This window comes from Sprattus sprattus, assembly GCF_963457725.1.
Source record: "Sprattus sprattus genome assembly, contig: SUPER_6_unloc_1, whole genome shotgun sequence".
NCBI classification, from domain to species: Eukaryota; Metazoa; Chordata; class Actinopteri; order Clupeiformes; family Clupeidae; genus Sprattus; species Sprattus sprattus.
The window spans coordinates 338062-356494 of NW_027667070.1; the positions used below are offsets into that span (position 1 = coordinate 338062).

Sequence of the window (18433 nt, forward strand, 5' to 3'; positions counted from 1 at the left end):
TGCCTAATGTCTTTCTCCACTTGTGACCAGAAGAAAATCCACATAAAACAAAATGGTCAACAGACACTGGGTTAAAAACTCCTTGATTTACTATTGAATTTATAAAGTGCATAAAAAAACATAATCGGTTGCAGTAAAACATTATGAAGCTGATATTTTCTTCATTCTTTGACATTCCTGAAAATATAACATATGAATTTCTTTTGGAAAAGGCCTGACCAAATAAATGTAAATAAATTCAGACATAAAGAGTCACTGGCGTTACAAACTTCTCAAACAACTTCTCTTTATCCATCTGTTGGGCTTCAGGCCATTTTTATATTTGTATGACAAATCCATACACAGTTGCCGCTAATATAATTGCTTGTATAATGAAAATCTGCGTGGCTAACAGATCTGCTTTGAGCATATCAGGGAAATCAGAGTAAGCAATCTCAGTCACAATCCTTATAACGCACAAAACAGTGCGGAAGAATAAGATTCAAACAACCCGGAACATGACAAGAAAAAATTAAACAAATAGTCAAGAAATAGGCGAGAAAAGAGTTGGGGGCATCGTCAGTGTTTGAAGATCTCTGAAAGACGTTAGAGTGACCCTTCTCTCTGGTGATGAGCAGGGGTGGTGTTGGGGTGGTTCAGAGGTCAGGGAAGAGTCTCTATGGTGATGAGTAGGGGTGGTGTTGGGGTGGTTCAGAGGTCAGGGAAGATCTCTGACAGCTTGGAAGAGTCTCTATGGTGATGAGTGGGGGTGGTGTTGGGGTGGTTCAGAGGTCAGGGAAGATCTCTGACAGCTTGGAAGAGTCTCTATGGTGATGAGCAGGGGTGGTGTTGGGGTGGTTCAGAGGTCAGGGAAGATCTCCGACAGCTTGTAAGACTGTCGCTGTTCTGTGGGCTCTTCATCATCCTCACAATCTTTCAGCTCCTCCTCCAGCTTTGGCAAGGTCTGCTCATACAGGAAATCAATGATGTCTGCCATCAGAGACAGAGGGAGGTTAAAGAAGGGGACAGACAGAGAGACAATGCCATCAGAGACAGAGGGAGGTTAGAGAAGGGGACAGACAGAGAGACAATGCCATCATAGACAGAGGGAGGTTAGAGAAGGGGACAGACAGAGAGACAATGACATCATAGACAGAGGGAGGTTAAAGAAGGGGACAGACAGAGAGACAATGACATCATAGACAGAGGGAGGTTAGAGAAGGGGACAGACAGAGAGACAATGACATCATAGACAGAGGGAGGTTAGAGAAGGGGACAGACAGAGAGACAATGACATCATAGACAGAGGGAGGTTAAAGAAGGGGACAGACAGAGAGACAATGACATCATAGACAGAGGGAGGTTAGAGAAGGGGACAGACAGAGACAATGCCATCATAGACAGAGGGAGGTTAGAGAAGGGGACAGACAGAGAGACAATGACATCATAGACAGAGGGAGGTTAGAGAAGGGGACAGACAGAGAGACAATGACATCATAGACAGAGGGAGGTTAGAGAAGGGGACAGACAGAGAGACAATGACATCATTGACAGAGGGAGGTTAGAGAAGGGGACAGACAGAGAGACAATGACATCATAGACAGAGGGAGGTTAGAGAAGGGGACAGACAGAGAGACAATGACATCATAGACAGAGGGAGGTTAGAGAAGGGGACAGACAGAGAGACAATGACATCATAGACAGAGGGAGGTTAGAGAAGGGGACAGACAGAGAGACAATGACATCATAGACAGAGGGAGGTTAGAGAAGGGGACAGACAGAGAGACAATGACATCATAGACAGAGGGAGGTTAGAGAAGGGGACAGACAGAGAAACAATGCCATCATAGACAGAGGGAGGTTAGAGAAGGGGACAGACAGAGAGACAATGCCATCAGAGACAGAGGGAGGTTAGAGAAGGGGACAGACAGAGAAACAATGCCATCAGAGACAGAGGGAGGTTAGAGAAGGGGACAGACAGAGAAACAATGCGGCAGAGGAAGAAGAGCAAGACAGAAAAAAGGAGAAGATGGAAAATCAGAATCAGAAACAGATTTATTGTCAGGTAGGTATGTGCCTACCTTAAATTAGCTCTGGTGCATGGGTGCATACAGTAAACATAAAAACATACACACACAGAAGCAGAGGAGAAGAGAAGAAGACAACAAATGTGAAGTTGTTGTTTTCGTGATGTAGTGCTTTTCTCAAACCCAAGGTCACTTTTGCATACTCCACCAGAAAACAGACAACAGTATTAAACATGACAGAGAGAGATACATGAACCAGCAGGGGGCAGTACTCACCACAGAAAGACTTCCTGCTCCAGTCTGTTACATTGGTCACCTTCAGCTGGTGGAATTTCATTCGGAGGTAGGCAGGTATGCTGTTGCTTCATAGAGAAATCACAGGAAACTTTCACTCAACATCACACTTACACACAACATACACAAACATCACACTCACACACACTTCACTCAACATCACACTTACACACAACATTCACAAACATCACACTCACACACAATTCACTCAACATCACACTTACACACAACATACACAAACATCACACTCACACACACTTCACTCAACATCACACTTACACACAACATTCACAAACATCACACTCACACACACTTCACTCAACATCACACTTACAAATAACATACCCAAACATCACACTCACACACAATTCACTCAATATCATACTAATACCTATTCACTCAAATATCACACTGACACACGATTCACTCAATATCACACTGACACACGATTCTTGTGCATAAACAGGTAGTCTAAGAGTAGTTTCAATGCAAACGCATATTTAAGGCCAATAGGCCAACCCATATTGATTACCTTAACAGCACAGGAAGTAGCCAGCATTCAAGAACCTAAGCTTTGTACTTGTCAGTCTCCCATGTACTTGCTTACATGAGCCTCTTACCCAAACAGATGAGTGAGGTCATCCCAGACAATGTCTGCAGATTCCTTCACATCCATTTCTTTGATCCTGGTCGAGGCACACAGAAACTGGGTTAACTACAGAAATAAGGTCATCACAGGAGACTCTCACTTAAGCGGGATTTCTTGAATGTTCAGACGGAGGTATTTCAATAGAAAATCAAATCTTGAGTATGACTTAAAGCAGCTGTTTCGAAAACAGAGTGAAGTGAGAGACACATGAAGATGCTTTGATTAGCTGGATCTACACGTTACCAGAGTAACAGTTTGAAATCGATGCTTTGATCAGCTGGATCTACACGTTACCAGAGTAACAGTTTGAAATCGATGCTTTGATCAGCTGTACTTAGAGGTAACCAGAGTACCAGTTTGAAACATACTCTCTAATCAGCTGGATGTGACCCTCTATGCTCTTCCTCCCGTTGATCTTTCCACCAGTCTTCATTTTACCCATCAGGTAACTCATCCTACACAACACAGGCAGAGACAGCATCAACAGGGTTTACAAAGGCAAGGATACACACACACACACACACACACACACACACACACACACAGACACACTAAACTCATAGACACACTCTCACACACACACACACACACAGACACACTAAACTCATAGACACACTCTCACACACACACACACACACACACACACTAAACTCATAGACACACTCTCACACACACACACACACACACACACACACTAAACTCATAGACACACTCTCACACACACACACACACACACACACACTAAACTCATAGACACACTCTCACACACACACACACACACACACACACTAAACTCATAGACACACTCTCACACACACACACACACACACACACACTAAACTCATAGACACACAGATAGGGCTGGGCGATATGACGATATATATCGTGAGGACGATAGAAACGTGTCTATCGTGACCTTTCTCCTCTATCGTTTCTATCGTGATAAACTTTTTCTCATTATACAGTCAGCTGGCAGCTTCAGTGGCTGCTAGCAACGTTTAGCTATCGCTGCTAGTTGAGATTCAACGGTGTGTCGCTGGTTTCCCTGGTAACGGACAGACGGTTAGCAGCTAGCCCTGGGTCTACTCTACCTTCTGATTGACGCTCTTTGCCCTGCCATCCATGGACAACTCAGTTTGACCCATCTCTCTGGGCCATCGAGGTACTGGGTTCCAGTTGTATTGAGTTCCCGACCTGAACGGCATTATACAAACATTCGTATCGCTCACACACACCGCCAGCACAGCCGCTTGCCGGAGCGGCACAGCACTCTGTGGATTGACAAATACGTCATCGTACGTATTCTGAGCTGTGACCATCGACTTTTGAACTCTGAACTCATACATCTATTCGGAACACAAAGAACTGTAAAATACATCGGGATTGTATTGCCATGTTGTTATATTGTTATTGCATTAGTTAAGTTGTTTATTGATTGTATATTTATAGCAAGCGTGAACGAGAGAGTGATTGGGCATTAGGCCACTGATATTGAATGGGTATGAAAATAGTTATTAAAGCAAATATTTAGAGTAGGTTCATTGAATGTATCTATTTATAATAATTAATATTAGTACATGTCTTATTTAATACTGAATGGCTTTTATCTCTTCATTATATTTAATATTAGTCAATATTACAGGGGAGTGAGATCTTAGTTACACTCACTCTATACACATAATTTTAGTAGCGGATTAATGCTCCCGCTACATTTTTTCCATTATTATATCATTATCGTGATATATCGCTATCGTGATATAAAATAATCCATATCGTGATATATGTTTTTTTCCATATCGCCCAGCCCTACACACAGAGACACACACACACACACACACACAGAGATCAAAGGTGTGACAGACAGAAGCAGGATCTGCATATGGTCTCCGTGTTAAAGGAAAACTGTCCCAGCAAGCAAGCCTTCAGAGGGCCTGTACGGGCCCCTGCACTCATTTTTATATTTCTATATTACGGTGGCCGAAGGGGCAAACCAACATTACAAAATCTGAAACACTTTAACAAAGCTTGAGACAAATTTACATTTTGGAATTTGTTTTTACATATTATAAAACAAAATAACATTACCACAACATATTAACAAGTCCCGAAACAAATTAACACTTCAGAAAACAAATTAACAGGATGCGAAACACTTTCACAAGTCCCGAAACACATTAACAAGTGGCGAAACAAATTAACATTTCAGAAAACAAATTAACAGGATGCGAAACACTTTCACAAGTCCCGAAACACATTAACAAGTGGCGAAACAAATTAACACTTCAGAAAACAAATTAACAGGATGCGAAACACTTTCACAAGTCCCGAAACACATTAACAAGTGGCGAAACAAATTAACAGGAGGCGAAACATTTTAACAAGTCCCGAAAGGGATTGTGGCAAACATTTGAGCCAATTAACGAAATTTAGTTTTTCGTGTGGTCGGTCTTAATTGTTTTTAAATGGAGTAGACCAGACTGAAAGACCAGATATTCTGTAGCATTGCATACAATATTTTAATGAGGGACACTAGTACGCTGTAATCGTGGATATGTCATCATGTTTACACGATGTACACATCAGCTTGAGGTCTCTGTAAAGGCTTGATTTTTTTGAGCATTTGCACCCTCGATGATTGAGGTCCTGGAGCAAATTCATTACATGATCCCTCTTCACTCGCAGATTGTACTTTTGTTTGAGCACCTGCCACATCATGCGGTAACCAAACAGCTGTCCAGGTCCACAAAGTTCCAGTCGTATTGCCCTAATTATGGCTATGTTTGTAGAGGAGAAATCCTTTCTGCGGTATAACCCAGCATCATTCAGTTAGCTTTTTCACCACGAACTCCATAAACTCAAAATTGAGCACTTCCGTTATCACTACCACGTCCATAGACATGAATGTACGTTTATATGTCTATGTCCACATCAGTCACGGAGTTAGTACATTCCCTTTCCGGTTAATATCATTTGTTATAGTGTTTCTGGACTTGTTAAAGTGTTTCGCGTCTTGTTAACCCATTTAGGCCTAAAGCGCCTGGAAAAAATGCCTGTAAAACCTATAGGCGATTTCAGAAAAGCCCCCAAAACCTGAAGTTTTTCTAGAAATTCAGCAATTGTGTCAACGCCTACTACATTACTGATTTCTCAGCCCCTGTAACAGATAGGAACACAATTCAAAAAGTATTCGAGAGCTTACACCTGTGGCTTTCATGAGAATTTGAATTTGTATTTACAAATATTTACAATATTTACATACACCTTCTCAAAAGTAAACCAAATATGTAAAAGTGCAGGATCAGCACAAAACAGTAGAAAAAAATGTAATAAGCTATATGACAAAGTATATAACAAAGTGAAATAAAGTATATAACTATATAATTATAAATATATAATTCTTATAGGGAAAGTTTTAACTTTTGAGTTGTTTACTTGTTTTATTATGAGCAGAAGGGAATACGATTAACATCTATTTTGTTGTCCGTGTAGTTTTTACATACCAGGGATATTTAATGCTCATTTGGACACTATGGATGGAGAATGGACCTGACAGTGTCAACCTCTGAGTTGTTTACTTGTTGTATTATGAGTAGAAGGGAATAAGATTTTGATCAACAATTATAACCATTTTGTTGTCCATGTAGTTTTTACATACCAGTGATATTTTTATGCTCATTTGGATACTATCACTGAGATACAGATGAACTAGTTTAGTGTCAAATATTCCATTAAAAGGGAAAAAACAGGAATAATTCAAATAAAAAACAAAACAAATTTCAAGTACATGTTATTTATCAACTGATAAATACTGTATGCTGGGCTGAAATGGAAGGCAACCAAAGCATTCACTATAATGAAGTCAAACGAGGATTCAGTAGCATTAACTGATTATAAACAACATTCTATAGGGACTGATTATTGTTTTGAAATAAACAACATTCTATAGGGACTGATTATTGTTTTGAAATACTAGAATATATAGTAATGCAAAGAATAGAGAGTTGTCGATATAATTCGCTCGTTCACACTCGCTCACTGGAGAAAGTTTTAACAACATAGCAAGCTAGCTTAGTGTTAATATAGCCCTCTATGATACCATATTCCCTTTCATTTACCTCGAGTAAACCTACATTTAAGCAAGTAACAATCGTTAACAACTACAGATAACCATATTCTGTAACTACCAGTACTCACAACTCACTCCTTGCCTAATTTACTTTGAGCTATAATCCTGGCTGTCGCGGAGGAGACGTTACTTAGCAAAGCGAGAAAGCCAACGATTTTTTTTTTAAACTACTAATGCAGACCTGCCAACATTGGAAAATGTGTTTGAGTACCACCCTGATGCGCGCGGCGCAGCGATTTTGTGGCCTTCATTGTATTAGTTATAATGCTGTTGTTACATGTTTGAACCAATCGACGACATTCTGAGCTGATAAATAATGCAGTTCTGAACCACTTTAGAAGGCCTAATGAAATAAAAAAAATAGACTGTGATAACAGTTATAAGTGATAACTGTGACAACAAAGTTGTAGCCTGGTGAGACATTTCTCTGCACAGCAGGCCTATTATATTTCCTCTGGGATGTTATTTCACTCTAGGCTACTTAGGAACTTCTCAAACAATGGTCATGTTGTATTTTTTCCCTACCTCATACCTATCAAGTGTCATGATTCATCATTCTTTTTTCTCCCCACGTCTGATGTTCGAATGCAAGCCCAATTACATGTGATACCAGGACTAGACAACTGCTAAGACCAAATGATGGCGCTGTGTTTGCTTCTTTATTATTTAATTAAATTATACTCAGTGGAAGAGTTATTTAGATTACAGACATCCCAACCTGCAAAAAGTCATTTCAGGGAGGTATTCCCCCCCTAGGCCTACGTATTTCTGTTGTGGTCCCTAAAAGATATAAAAGCATAATATCATTCTATAGGGTATAGCCCAATGCAATTCTTTGTATAGTCTGTTGTAAAATGTCTTATATTTTATTTTTTGGGGGCACTCTCCCTGTGCCATGGTGCCCCTGTTCCTAGATACACTGAACTGATTAATTCGGTTCGGGAGAAGAGATAAATGGCCGCCCACACTGAAAATTGATTGGTTGACTTACCGAAACAGGCCAATCAGGATGCTCCTGAGGCACACACGCACACTGCCTCACACACGCACAGTCTCCAGGTCCCTCTCCCTCTCCGTCGTGCGCGCGCTACACAGATGCTAACACGGTTTGGAGCACGTCGCTCGCTCTAGATTCCGGGAGATTTTAAGTCATTTGCGGGCATCAGGGAGTGGTTATCAATATGCGGGAGACTCTGGATGTCTGCTATTATCATTAGCCTATTATTATTGTTAGTAGAAACATATAGCATTTTACACTGTGACCAGTGGCGGACCTACCATTAAGGCAAACTAGGCAACTGCCTTAGGCCCTCACCCAGCAGAAAGCCCACGATAAATTGCCCACCCAAGCACCGATGGGCCGTTGGGACGGCCTAAGTCTATAACCAACCGGCCCTCCCGCAGATATCGTCGGTTGCGACAGTTTTCCTTGCTTAACCGAATACATTATATACCTCTAAAGATAACCAACGGGATTCACTGTCTGCTATTTATACTACTCCTAGTGACCTGTATTCACACTCATGGTTACTATTGTCTTACTATTTTCTAATCTCCTCCGTCAGTCTTACTATGTTTATTTGTTATTAAATGTTAATCACTCTAGCCTAATACTTGCGTGTCTCGCTTGTAGACACCTTTACCCCCCTACACACACACACACATAATCACACACCCAGCATGCAACACTACCATTACCTGATGTTTACACCCCATCGTATGTTCTGTTCTGTTCATTTCTACAACAAAGTTCAAACCAGTGGCGGTGGACCTTAACGGTCTAAGGTCGATATCCCTTGTCAGGGATATTTTTTTTTTTTGTCAAAAAATGTTTAAAGCTCCGCGAGTTTTTGACCTACAGACATACAAATAACACCCACATAATCATTGAACCCTTTTCTTTTAAAATATATAAAGTTCAAAACTAAAAAATAAATAGGCACTTTGTCAGGAGAATCGAACGAAAACTTGCACATTTCACTGTCTGAGCCAGAATTCAGCTCCTAATGCGCCACCCATTAGCACTTGGTGGCTATTCATATGGTAAGAAATGGTAATTCGGCGAACGCTATTGGGTCATGCCGTGGCGAGGAGCACTCAGTAATCGCCCTTTTCACCCATATAAGCCAGTCCACATGGTCGTATGTTTGTTTACATTTCGACTGAGAACGAGACAACATGCCGCTTCCCATCTCTGCTGCTGATGCTCTACGACAAATTCAGGAGGAACTTGACCTGGAAAGCGAGGAGGACAACCACGAATCCGATGAAAGTAGTGAAGACAGTGAGGACGAACATAACCACTTCGTGCTTCGTCTTGACCCCGTTCAGGATATTCCTGATGAGTAAGTAATTTATATTCACTTGACTGGCTCTTGCATGGTGTTGATTTACTTATAGGGAGTAAAACTCATGGCATAGTATGCTTATTATGCCGTTGGCGTCTAGTTTGTTGTGTGTGCAAAAATTAGTAGAACACGCTACGACTGTATGGCGAATTTGAATAATATAAATTACTTTATATTGTTTGGAGTTTGTTGTGTGCGCAAAGCTGAGTAAACTAGGCGACTACCGTCTGTATGGCGATTTGAATCATACATAACTTTATGTCGCTACAGTCGTCGATGTTTGCAGTTTGTTGTCTATCCTAAAATAAATAAAACACGTAACTACCGTATGTATAGCGGTTTTGAATAATATAGGTAAATAACTTTATGTTGCTACGTTCGCTGACATTTTGTTGTCGATGTTTGGGGTTTATTGTGTGCGCAAAGAGGAGTAAACCAGGCGACTACCGTCTATATGGCGATTATGAATCATATACATAACTTTATCTCGCTATATACGTCGATGTTTGCAGTTTTGTTGTCTGCACCGAAATAAGTACAAATACTAACGCTAAAAGTATGTTGTTCCCCTTGGGTTAGTCATTAGTGTAGGCTATTCAAACACGTCTGATAGGTGTGAATCGAAACCGGCCAGGCCAGGTGTGAATGGCCGAAACTGCTGTAAAGTGTGAATTGCAGCTCTGGGATTCTATGTTGCAAAAATCCCTGAACAAGCAACTGATCATTGTTTTTATTTACTCTATTACAGAAACGTGGAGAACAACGTGGAAAACAACGAGGAGGACATAGCACCTACATCACCCCGCAAAAGAGCACGACCTCTGCCCAAAAAGAAGACAAAGACGTTGTCACAGCGTCATCTCCAACAGGAGCCATTGTCTGCTCAACTGCTCAGCTGTTTGGCATTCCATTAAAAACTCAGCCACAAACAGACCCTATAATGAATGCCAGCAATGTTTGTATGCCAGTTTGTGAGGTTGCTACTCGCGATAATCGCAAGACATGTGCATTTTGCAGAAAGTATAGGGGAAAGCAAACAAAAACCCTCTGGAAGTGCAAAGCGTGTCGTATCCACCTTTGCCTTATCCCAGAGAGGAATTGTTTTGAGGCTTGGCATGCTGGGGGGATATGATTATACTTCTTTTGTACAGTATATCCACGTACTTGCTTAGTTTAGCAACATGCAACAGCAAACCGACACACAGGTGACATATCCCTGGTTGGTGAAATGTTTCATCTGTGTGTTCGTTTGTGCTGATTCATCGGCAGCTCCATGGTCCGAGATGTCCACATCCCCTCTTCGTTTAGTGGATTTTTTTATATACACTCTTTTTTTATATATATTCACTTACTTGCTTAGTTAACTTTTTTATATACACTCTTTTTATATATCTGTATTCATACTGTGGTCTATCTGTAGTACTTATGTTATGTGTAGTACTTAGTGTGTTTCTATGTCTTATGTTATGTGTAGTACTTATTGTGTTGGGTTTGTTTATATGTTTACTGTACCCATACACCAGAGCAATTTCTTGGTGTAAACCTGCATGACAATAAATCTGTTACTGATTCTGATTCTGATTCTTGTTATATCCACTTACTTACTTAGTTATATCCACTTACTTGCATGCATTTGCTAATTATGCACTTTTTTTCTAATATATATCCACTTACTTGTTTACTGACTTAGTTATATCCACTAACTAATTATGCACTTTCAAAACTGAGAGACATTTCAGGGTTGTTATCTATTGGCCATCCTCTTTGACAGGTGACAGTGACAGGGGGGAGGAGCAATCACCGGCCTGTCAAATCTAACTCATCAATATTCATTGGGCAGGGAAAGAATTCTTGGGCAGGGAAAGGTCACTCTGAAATTATAAATTTATAGAAGAGAAACCACACACACTTTCTAAATGCTAAACTAACATATACATAGCTAACACATATGTTTTCAAGGTTCAGAAATAAAAAGCCTTGTGAATAAATTTGCACAATGTGTTTTTTTACTAAATCTGAGCACCTCTAAAATTAGGTTTTTCTAAGGGTATGTTTACATTAGATTTAAAAATAAAAAATGAATTACTACATTACTTTTACTCACATGTTATTATTGCTGATGTCTTCTACAATATAATCATATGTTCCATTTGTGCATCAATGTTTTTAGTTTAGGGAAATGTACAAAAACATCAAGGCATGTCAGACAACTTAGAAAAGTCTAAAAGGCAGCTGACCTTAGAGTGTTAAGGGCGATTGTGGCGACGAACTGCTATCAGGAAAAGGAGATTTTTTTTCTCTGTCGGCGTACTAATTAAGATAAATTGACAACAAAACAATTAGGACTTCCTACACCAAATGTATCGATTCAACAGGTTTCTACAAAGGGTGGAACCCTACATCCAAGAATTGGAACGAAAGAAAATCATGGCTAGCACGCTGTGAAGTGGCTAACGCGGTCTGTATTTCTTTATTTGTAGGCTACCGCTGTCACTTTTCATAGGTTGTACAGTGTGAATGTTCGCTTTTTGCCCTAACACTGAGTTATTTTCTTTGTGAAGACTTAGTTAGCTTTTGTATGCCAATACTTTCGAGATCAGTCAATAAATATAGTTGGTTTTGACTTATATGTTGCCCCCTTCTTTACGTTGTTACTGGACATTTATGTGTCCTGTAAAGCTATGTTGCATCATACAACATTTGAGACATGTGGATAATGAAAAAGTGGGATAATTTAATGTGGAGCCAAATCATGTTTGCTTATGAAGGCTCCTGAATGCAACTTTCTTCCATATAACTAGCTACTGTAGCTATGTAGGTAGAGGGGAAATATTTTGATTGTGTGCTGCCATCTACTATACAAAAAGGTATTGCTGTATGAGTTAATCAGCCTACAAAAAAAATGATATTGCTTAATGTAGGTCGCCCTAATCATTATCAAAAAAATTGTGTACTCTTTCTCTGCTGACATTTATTCCTAAAGGCTCTGTAGTTATACATATAGGCCTAACCATCTGATACTAGCCCAGAGTTAAGCATATTCATCTAGCAAACTATACCTACCTTGGAGTGTTACAATAGCCAGTATCATTTTATTCCATGTGTCCATCCAGGCAAATTTGTGGATCCAAATGTTATTAAAAAAACATATATATTGTTATTTCTTTGTAATCATCCAAAATTATGTTAAGTGTATGGGTATTTTGCATACATTGAGCGGGCAACGCGCCGTATATTAAGTGGGCCGCTCTGACAGACAACTCCCGGGCCACTTTTCCCCCCCAGTCCGCCCCTGCTTTGAGGTGGCCCTTTTTTTTTTGCATTAAAAGGACGGATGAAGAGGGCCCCTGGCTATGTTTTCGCCTTAGGCCCCCAAATGACTAGGTCCGCCACTGACTGTGACATGACAACAGCTGTGCGTAAGCATGTGTGGACACTGTACGTAGGCTGCCGCGGACCTCTAGCATGAACTTGACAGGTAGGCCTATGATTTTCTGATAATATGCATCTTACTGTGTTCGTTACCTGTTGCTCCTTGGTGACTGATGTCAATAATGACATTGCACACTGTGCAGAAAGCATGGTGGGGATGTTCGAAAAGAACGGAGGCATGGCCATCTCTCCCGGTAACTATCAATTATGTTTTGCGATCTTTTTATTTTATCCGGCGGTTCTGCCATGGTAACATACTACAAGCGTGTGTCTAAAATACGAAGTTTCAAAAAACCCCAAAAGCGTAAAGTCAAACCATTTCTAACACAGCCAAGACACTTAGATTGATTTGCCATTTTAAATCGATGGCGAACACGAAAACCACATGGTTAACATCGTTGGGCTAAAATTAAATACATTTTTAACGTCTTATCTCTACATTACTCGTTAGTTTACCTTTCAGTGATTTTTGACTTGGTTTAATGTCCTCACTTGAAGAATTGGCCAGATGTGGTCGGGAAGGGAGAGTTATTCATAAGTATTCATGAATGAAAAATCGCTTACTGACACCTGAACAGCGGTTGATTCCTCTGACCGCAGGGTAACCTAGTATTCTCTGATTTCGATTGTCATACAGGGGATAACGATAGTAACGGCAGGGGGTCTGTGATTGGTCAAACTCCTCTTCTGCTTCTTGCTCTACTGCAGCTGCCTATGTACGCATTGGTGACTCGAGACAGACTGTGAAGTTTGAACCCGTTGAAAACCGGCAATGCATTATTGAGCGTTTTGCGTTCTTAAAAAAAAAAGATATACATATTTTTTTGGTTTTGCGTACTTTTAGACCATCAACTCGTACCAGCGTACTTTGATGTCAAAATGCGTGCCAGGTACGCAAAATGCGTACATGTTGGCAGGTCTGCTAATGGCAAAACATTTGAGGCACTATCACATGTCTATTCTGATGCATTTCATTGGCCCAGAGGCCGACACTTTGGGCAAAACCCCCCCTTATACAGAAAAAACGACACAAACGCTTTCCCGGCCTTAAAGGTAGAATGACGCAACAGCGCTCCCGGCTTTAATGGTAGAACAGCGGTAATGCTTTCCCGGCTTAAATGGGTTAATTTGTTTTCTGAAATGTAAATTGGTTTCGGGACTTGTTAATGTGTTGTGGTAATGTAATTTTGATTCATGATATGTAGAAATGTTTTCCAAAATGTACATTTTTCTCAAGCTTTGTTAAAGTGTTTCAGATTTTGTAATGTTGGTTTGCACCTCTCGGCCACAGAAAAAAATATAAATATATTCAATAAATAAATAAGCTAAAAATGAGTGCAGGCTCTGTGTGGGCCTAGTTAGGGCTGCCCACACAGGGCCAGCACTTTGCCAATGAGCAAAAGCTCAGGGGGAGGGGCATTGCGTGGTCAGCCGTCAAAGGGCCCTTGTGCCGGCCCTAAGGGGGCCCGTACAGCCTTGCGTGCTTGTTCTAGAATCTTTTGTTGGCTATCCGGTGACAGCCCGCAGTGACCCAAAGCTGCAGGCCTCGCTTGGGCAAGCCCACACCGGGCCTGTGTAGGATTGGTGTGGGCTAGCCCTAGCCCACAGTGCCCACAGCCTGCCTGCATGGGGCCCGTGGAGGCTTGCTTGCTGGGGTTCCTTGCCAGTGTCGTCTATGTTCTCATGGATTATTCAGCCTGTCACAGAAAAATGTACCTGAACTAAACATGTTTTGTGTGCAACGTGATGTGTCTGTCGCATGAGCTTTCTCACCACTTCGCCCTGCACTTCAACGAGCTTCGAGTCTGGACCTGCTCGGCCACACGCCTCCAGGCCAGTTTCTTATGCAAGTCCTTCTTCTGGATGACCGCAGACCTGTCACCGCCCTCTCCTCCGGGCTCAGCCCTCTCAAGCAGCTGCTGGTGTACGCACGTCAGGAGGACCTTAATCTCTGCCTCGGACCATGCCCCATGAGCCTCAGCTGAGGGACAGGAAGTGACAAAGCATAAAACAAGACTGGGTCAGTATTCAGACCTCAGTCGTATGCATTAGTTTTAATGTCTACCTACCCTGTGTCTATCAGTTTACTAACTGTCCGTCTAGCTGGCCAATCACAAAATTAGCTTTAAGGTCCAGTCCATGATTCTGGCAAAAAGTTATTAATATTTAAGCTTGATCGCCAGTCACATTTTACCCCTCCCTTCCAGCCTACCCCTGAAGTAATGCAGTGATTGCCTGGACATGTTTAATGTTTGGATACAAAAAAAAATTTGGGATTACAATTAAGGACTCTGTGGCTGTTCTGATGTAAATCTGATCACTTACACATCCCGTGAAAGCGATTCCGCACGGCTGAACAACTGCGACCCATCTTGTCTGATATGGCCGTCCACTTTGGCCCATTCTGCCTATACAGATCCTTCAGGTATTCGTCCTCATCTTCTGTAAACCTGCAGAAAGGGGGCACAGTTATAACACTAATGAAACACCCCCAAACTGATGCTGCTCCCACACACACACAGAGTCATAACTGTTAGGTGAATATTCACTCAAGTTAACTCAGGGAGTTGCATATAAGTATATAAATTAAACCACAACAACAAGCTTGTTGGGCTCACCCACGTCACAGCAGGTGGGAGAGAAGCACGGGCTAACTCCCAGACTGCAGCAGATGAGAGAGAAGCAATATTAAACCCATCGCAGAGGGTTTATATAGATAGAAGTTTAGTGATTTTTGGCACCAAATTAAAACTGTACGTCAGCAGGGATAACCACATGGTGGGTCTTCGACGTCCTTGGATATCTTACTTTGCTTTCTGTCTTGTAAAGATGTCAGTTTAGACCCTTCTTATCACATCTTGTCCAAAACATCCTTTTACACATATGTGCAGACTAAGTGGCACCTTATAATCTAAGTTACACACACACACAGAAAAGCCATGTCCCTGCTGACATAAACACATGATTCATGCAAGGTAATTATTAACACAAGGCACTTGGCTTAATATATTCTTAAGTCATTAATAGTGTTTCGAAATTATCTCTGTCAATAAAACGGATGAAACACCCCCAACATGACGCTGCTCTCACACACACACAATTCATAACACTGATAAAACATCCCCAACATGACCCTGCAGTTTCATCACTAGACAAACACACACACACACACACACACACACACACACTGAACCCCACTGTGCTGCTCACCTGGTGGGGGAACTTTAAGTCACCTGAGGCCTCATTAAAATGTCTGTCTGGGCACATTTCTTTATAAAGACAACCTATTTTTGAGAAGCTTGTGTTTACCTCCCCTTGTAATTTTCGCTGTTGCACATCCTCCTGGCTCTGTTAAGGATAGAGTTCCAGGATCGAGGGATCCCGGCGCCTGTTCAGGAACAGGATACAATTCACTGCTGCACTGCAGGCTGCACTGATGTACACCTCTAACTTACAGTCACTTGATACAATTTGACGAGTAACATCTAAAAAAAAAAAGGTATGTTGGTATGACAGCAGTGGGCACACTCACAGAACAAAACTCAGCCTGTGTCACTCACATGTCTCATACTTATTCATGACATGACATCTGATATCTATACTCACATAAACACCTGAGGAAGTTGAACCTCATCTTCAGCCTTAGGATGGTTTCTTTCTCATTTGGGAAGCGTGTGGGTCTGAAAAGCTTCAACTCGCTGTCAATACCGGAAAGGGCCAGAAAGTCCTTCACATTCTGTTTCAGCTGCTCGTTCTCGGCCGTGCTGAACCACCCAGTTCGCAGAGGGATCCCTGTGGCATGGTGGGGGCGGAGGAAGAGCGATAAAAACAAAAACCCTGGATCACATGACTGAAGTTATCCCTCAAGTGGACAGTGGTCCTTCAACTTCTCAAACACAGTCCACCAAAAAATCTAAATGTTGTTTAACTCAGAATGTCAGAACAAACCATACCAGAATCATGAGAAAAGGTCCTGGGCAATATATACATAACACTGCTGCAGGCCTCACATATTCCCTATGGCCTGAATGAAGATAAACTCCTCCCCTCTGAAAATGCAAACTTATTCACCCTGTTTTACAGTGCACTGCTGGCTTTGGATACTCCCAATGGCTAAAATCAACTTGCTTACTCACCTTGCTTCTTGTACATTCTGTAGCGTGGTAGGTCATATCTGACGATATTCTTCACATCCTCAGTGTTGGTAAACTTGTATTGAGGCAGGAACTCTTTGATCTCCTTCCTGATGGCATCGTCAATGTCCAGCACATCTGGGTGAAGCTGAGCGTCTGTGGGACAGTGTGTGTCTGCAGCAGGCTGTGTGGGTGTCTTTCTGACCTTCGCTACAGGACAGTCTGGCTCTTCAAGTCTCCTTTTCTTCTTCTTCTTTTTCTTCACCTCTCTCTCCAGAGCAGCAGCATCATCTGCACCCTCTTGTTCCACACTTACGTTCTCTGCATTGTGTTTTCTTTTCTTTTTGTTTTGCCCTTCTCTTGAGTCACACTGGCTCTCGACGTGTCTACAGTCATCTTTCTCACTCTTTGTTTTCTTCTTTTTGTGTTTATGTTTCTTATGAGAGTGGACTTCCGTAGTGGTTGTCTCAGTAGGACTGCCGGCCTCTGGCATCGCCTTTAAAAGTTGTTTCTTGCTCTTGTTCTTCTTCTTTTTATGAAAGACAAGCTCTTCCTCCGTCACGGTCACCTCAAGTAGGTTTCCCCCCTATAACAGCGTGAATAAAGGAACATGGACATGCATGTGTCTTCACTGAATCTTTGTGCCACTTAAAACTGATATGCATTTTACTTCAAAATGTAGAGGGGAAAAGTCATCTGAGAATTTTTTTTCATTGTGATAATACATATCTTAAATGAAAATTAAATAGGTTAAATGAATTAAATCAGTGTTTAGATGAAATCTACACATATGTATTTTCTCCTCGAGCAAGATATGCTTGTTCAATGGCTGGGTATGTACAGTAATTTGAACGTAAATAGCTAGCTAATGTTCAGGCTAACGTTAAACCAGTTTGGAATTTACAGACAGTAGTTAGGCATATGTTAACGCACACAATGTAAGCATCATGTTACAATGTTGTAAACTAAACTAGCATAGCCAGTGTGTTGATAAATATATAAAGCATTGTTGTTCTGCCCAGACAACATAAACAGACCAATAGAACTTAACCCATGTAAATTTGTGTTTCTCGGCGATGACTCTGAATTGGCACATTTTCACAAAGATGTATCTTACCGCCATCTCGTGGTCTGGAGTTGTTCCTGGGGCACAAAGAATCAAAAGCAAGCAGATTCATATCATCAGTCATCAGCAGCTCAGACATATGTATATGGTTTAGACCCTTAAGTACCATTTCAACAATGTAACAAAGTAAAAGTCCTGGATGAAAAAGCCTAGTAAAGTCAAAGTATATTAGCCTCAAAATGTAGTTTCGGTATTAAAAATTATTAGTGAAAGTACTAGTTTGGTCGCTCTGAGCGATATGATTATAAACAACATTTTAGATTTTGATACTGAAGCACCAGTGTGTAAGCAGCATGTTAATGTTGTAGCTTTTGGTCTC

The 18433-nt window shown here is 41.2% G+C and overlaps 1 protein-coding gene across 1 annotated transcript; it reads right to left on the bottom strand.

Annotated features, from left to right (window-relative positions):
- Positions 1-838: 838 nt before the first annotated feature.
- On the bottom strand, positions 839-18111 carry LOC308367532 (transcription termination factor 1-like; the record flags this gene model as incomplete). The annotated part of the gene is made up of 10 exons (XM_080860869.1): positions 839-969; positions 2283-2368; positions 2921-2986; positions 3318-3404; positions 14629-14836; positions 15181-15305; positions 16165-16243; positions 16462-16647; positions 16992-17574; positions 18106-18111. The coding sequence occupies 10 exons, from the start codon at positions 18109-18111 to the stop codon at positions 839-841; spliced, it is 1557 nt and encodes a 518-aa protein (XP_080716995.1).
- Positions 18112-18433: the final 322 nt, after the last annotated feature.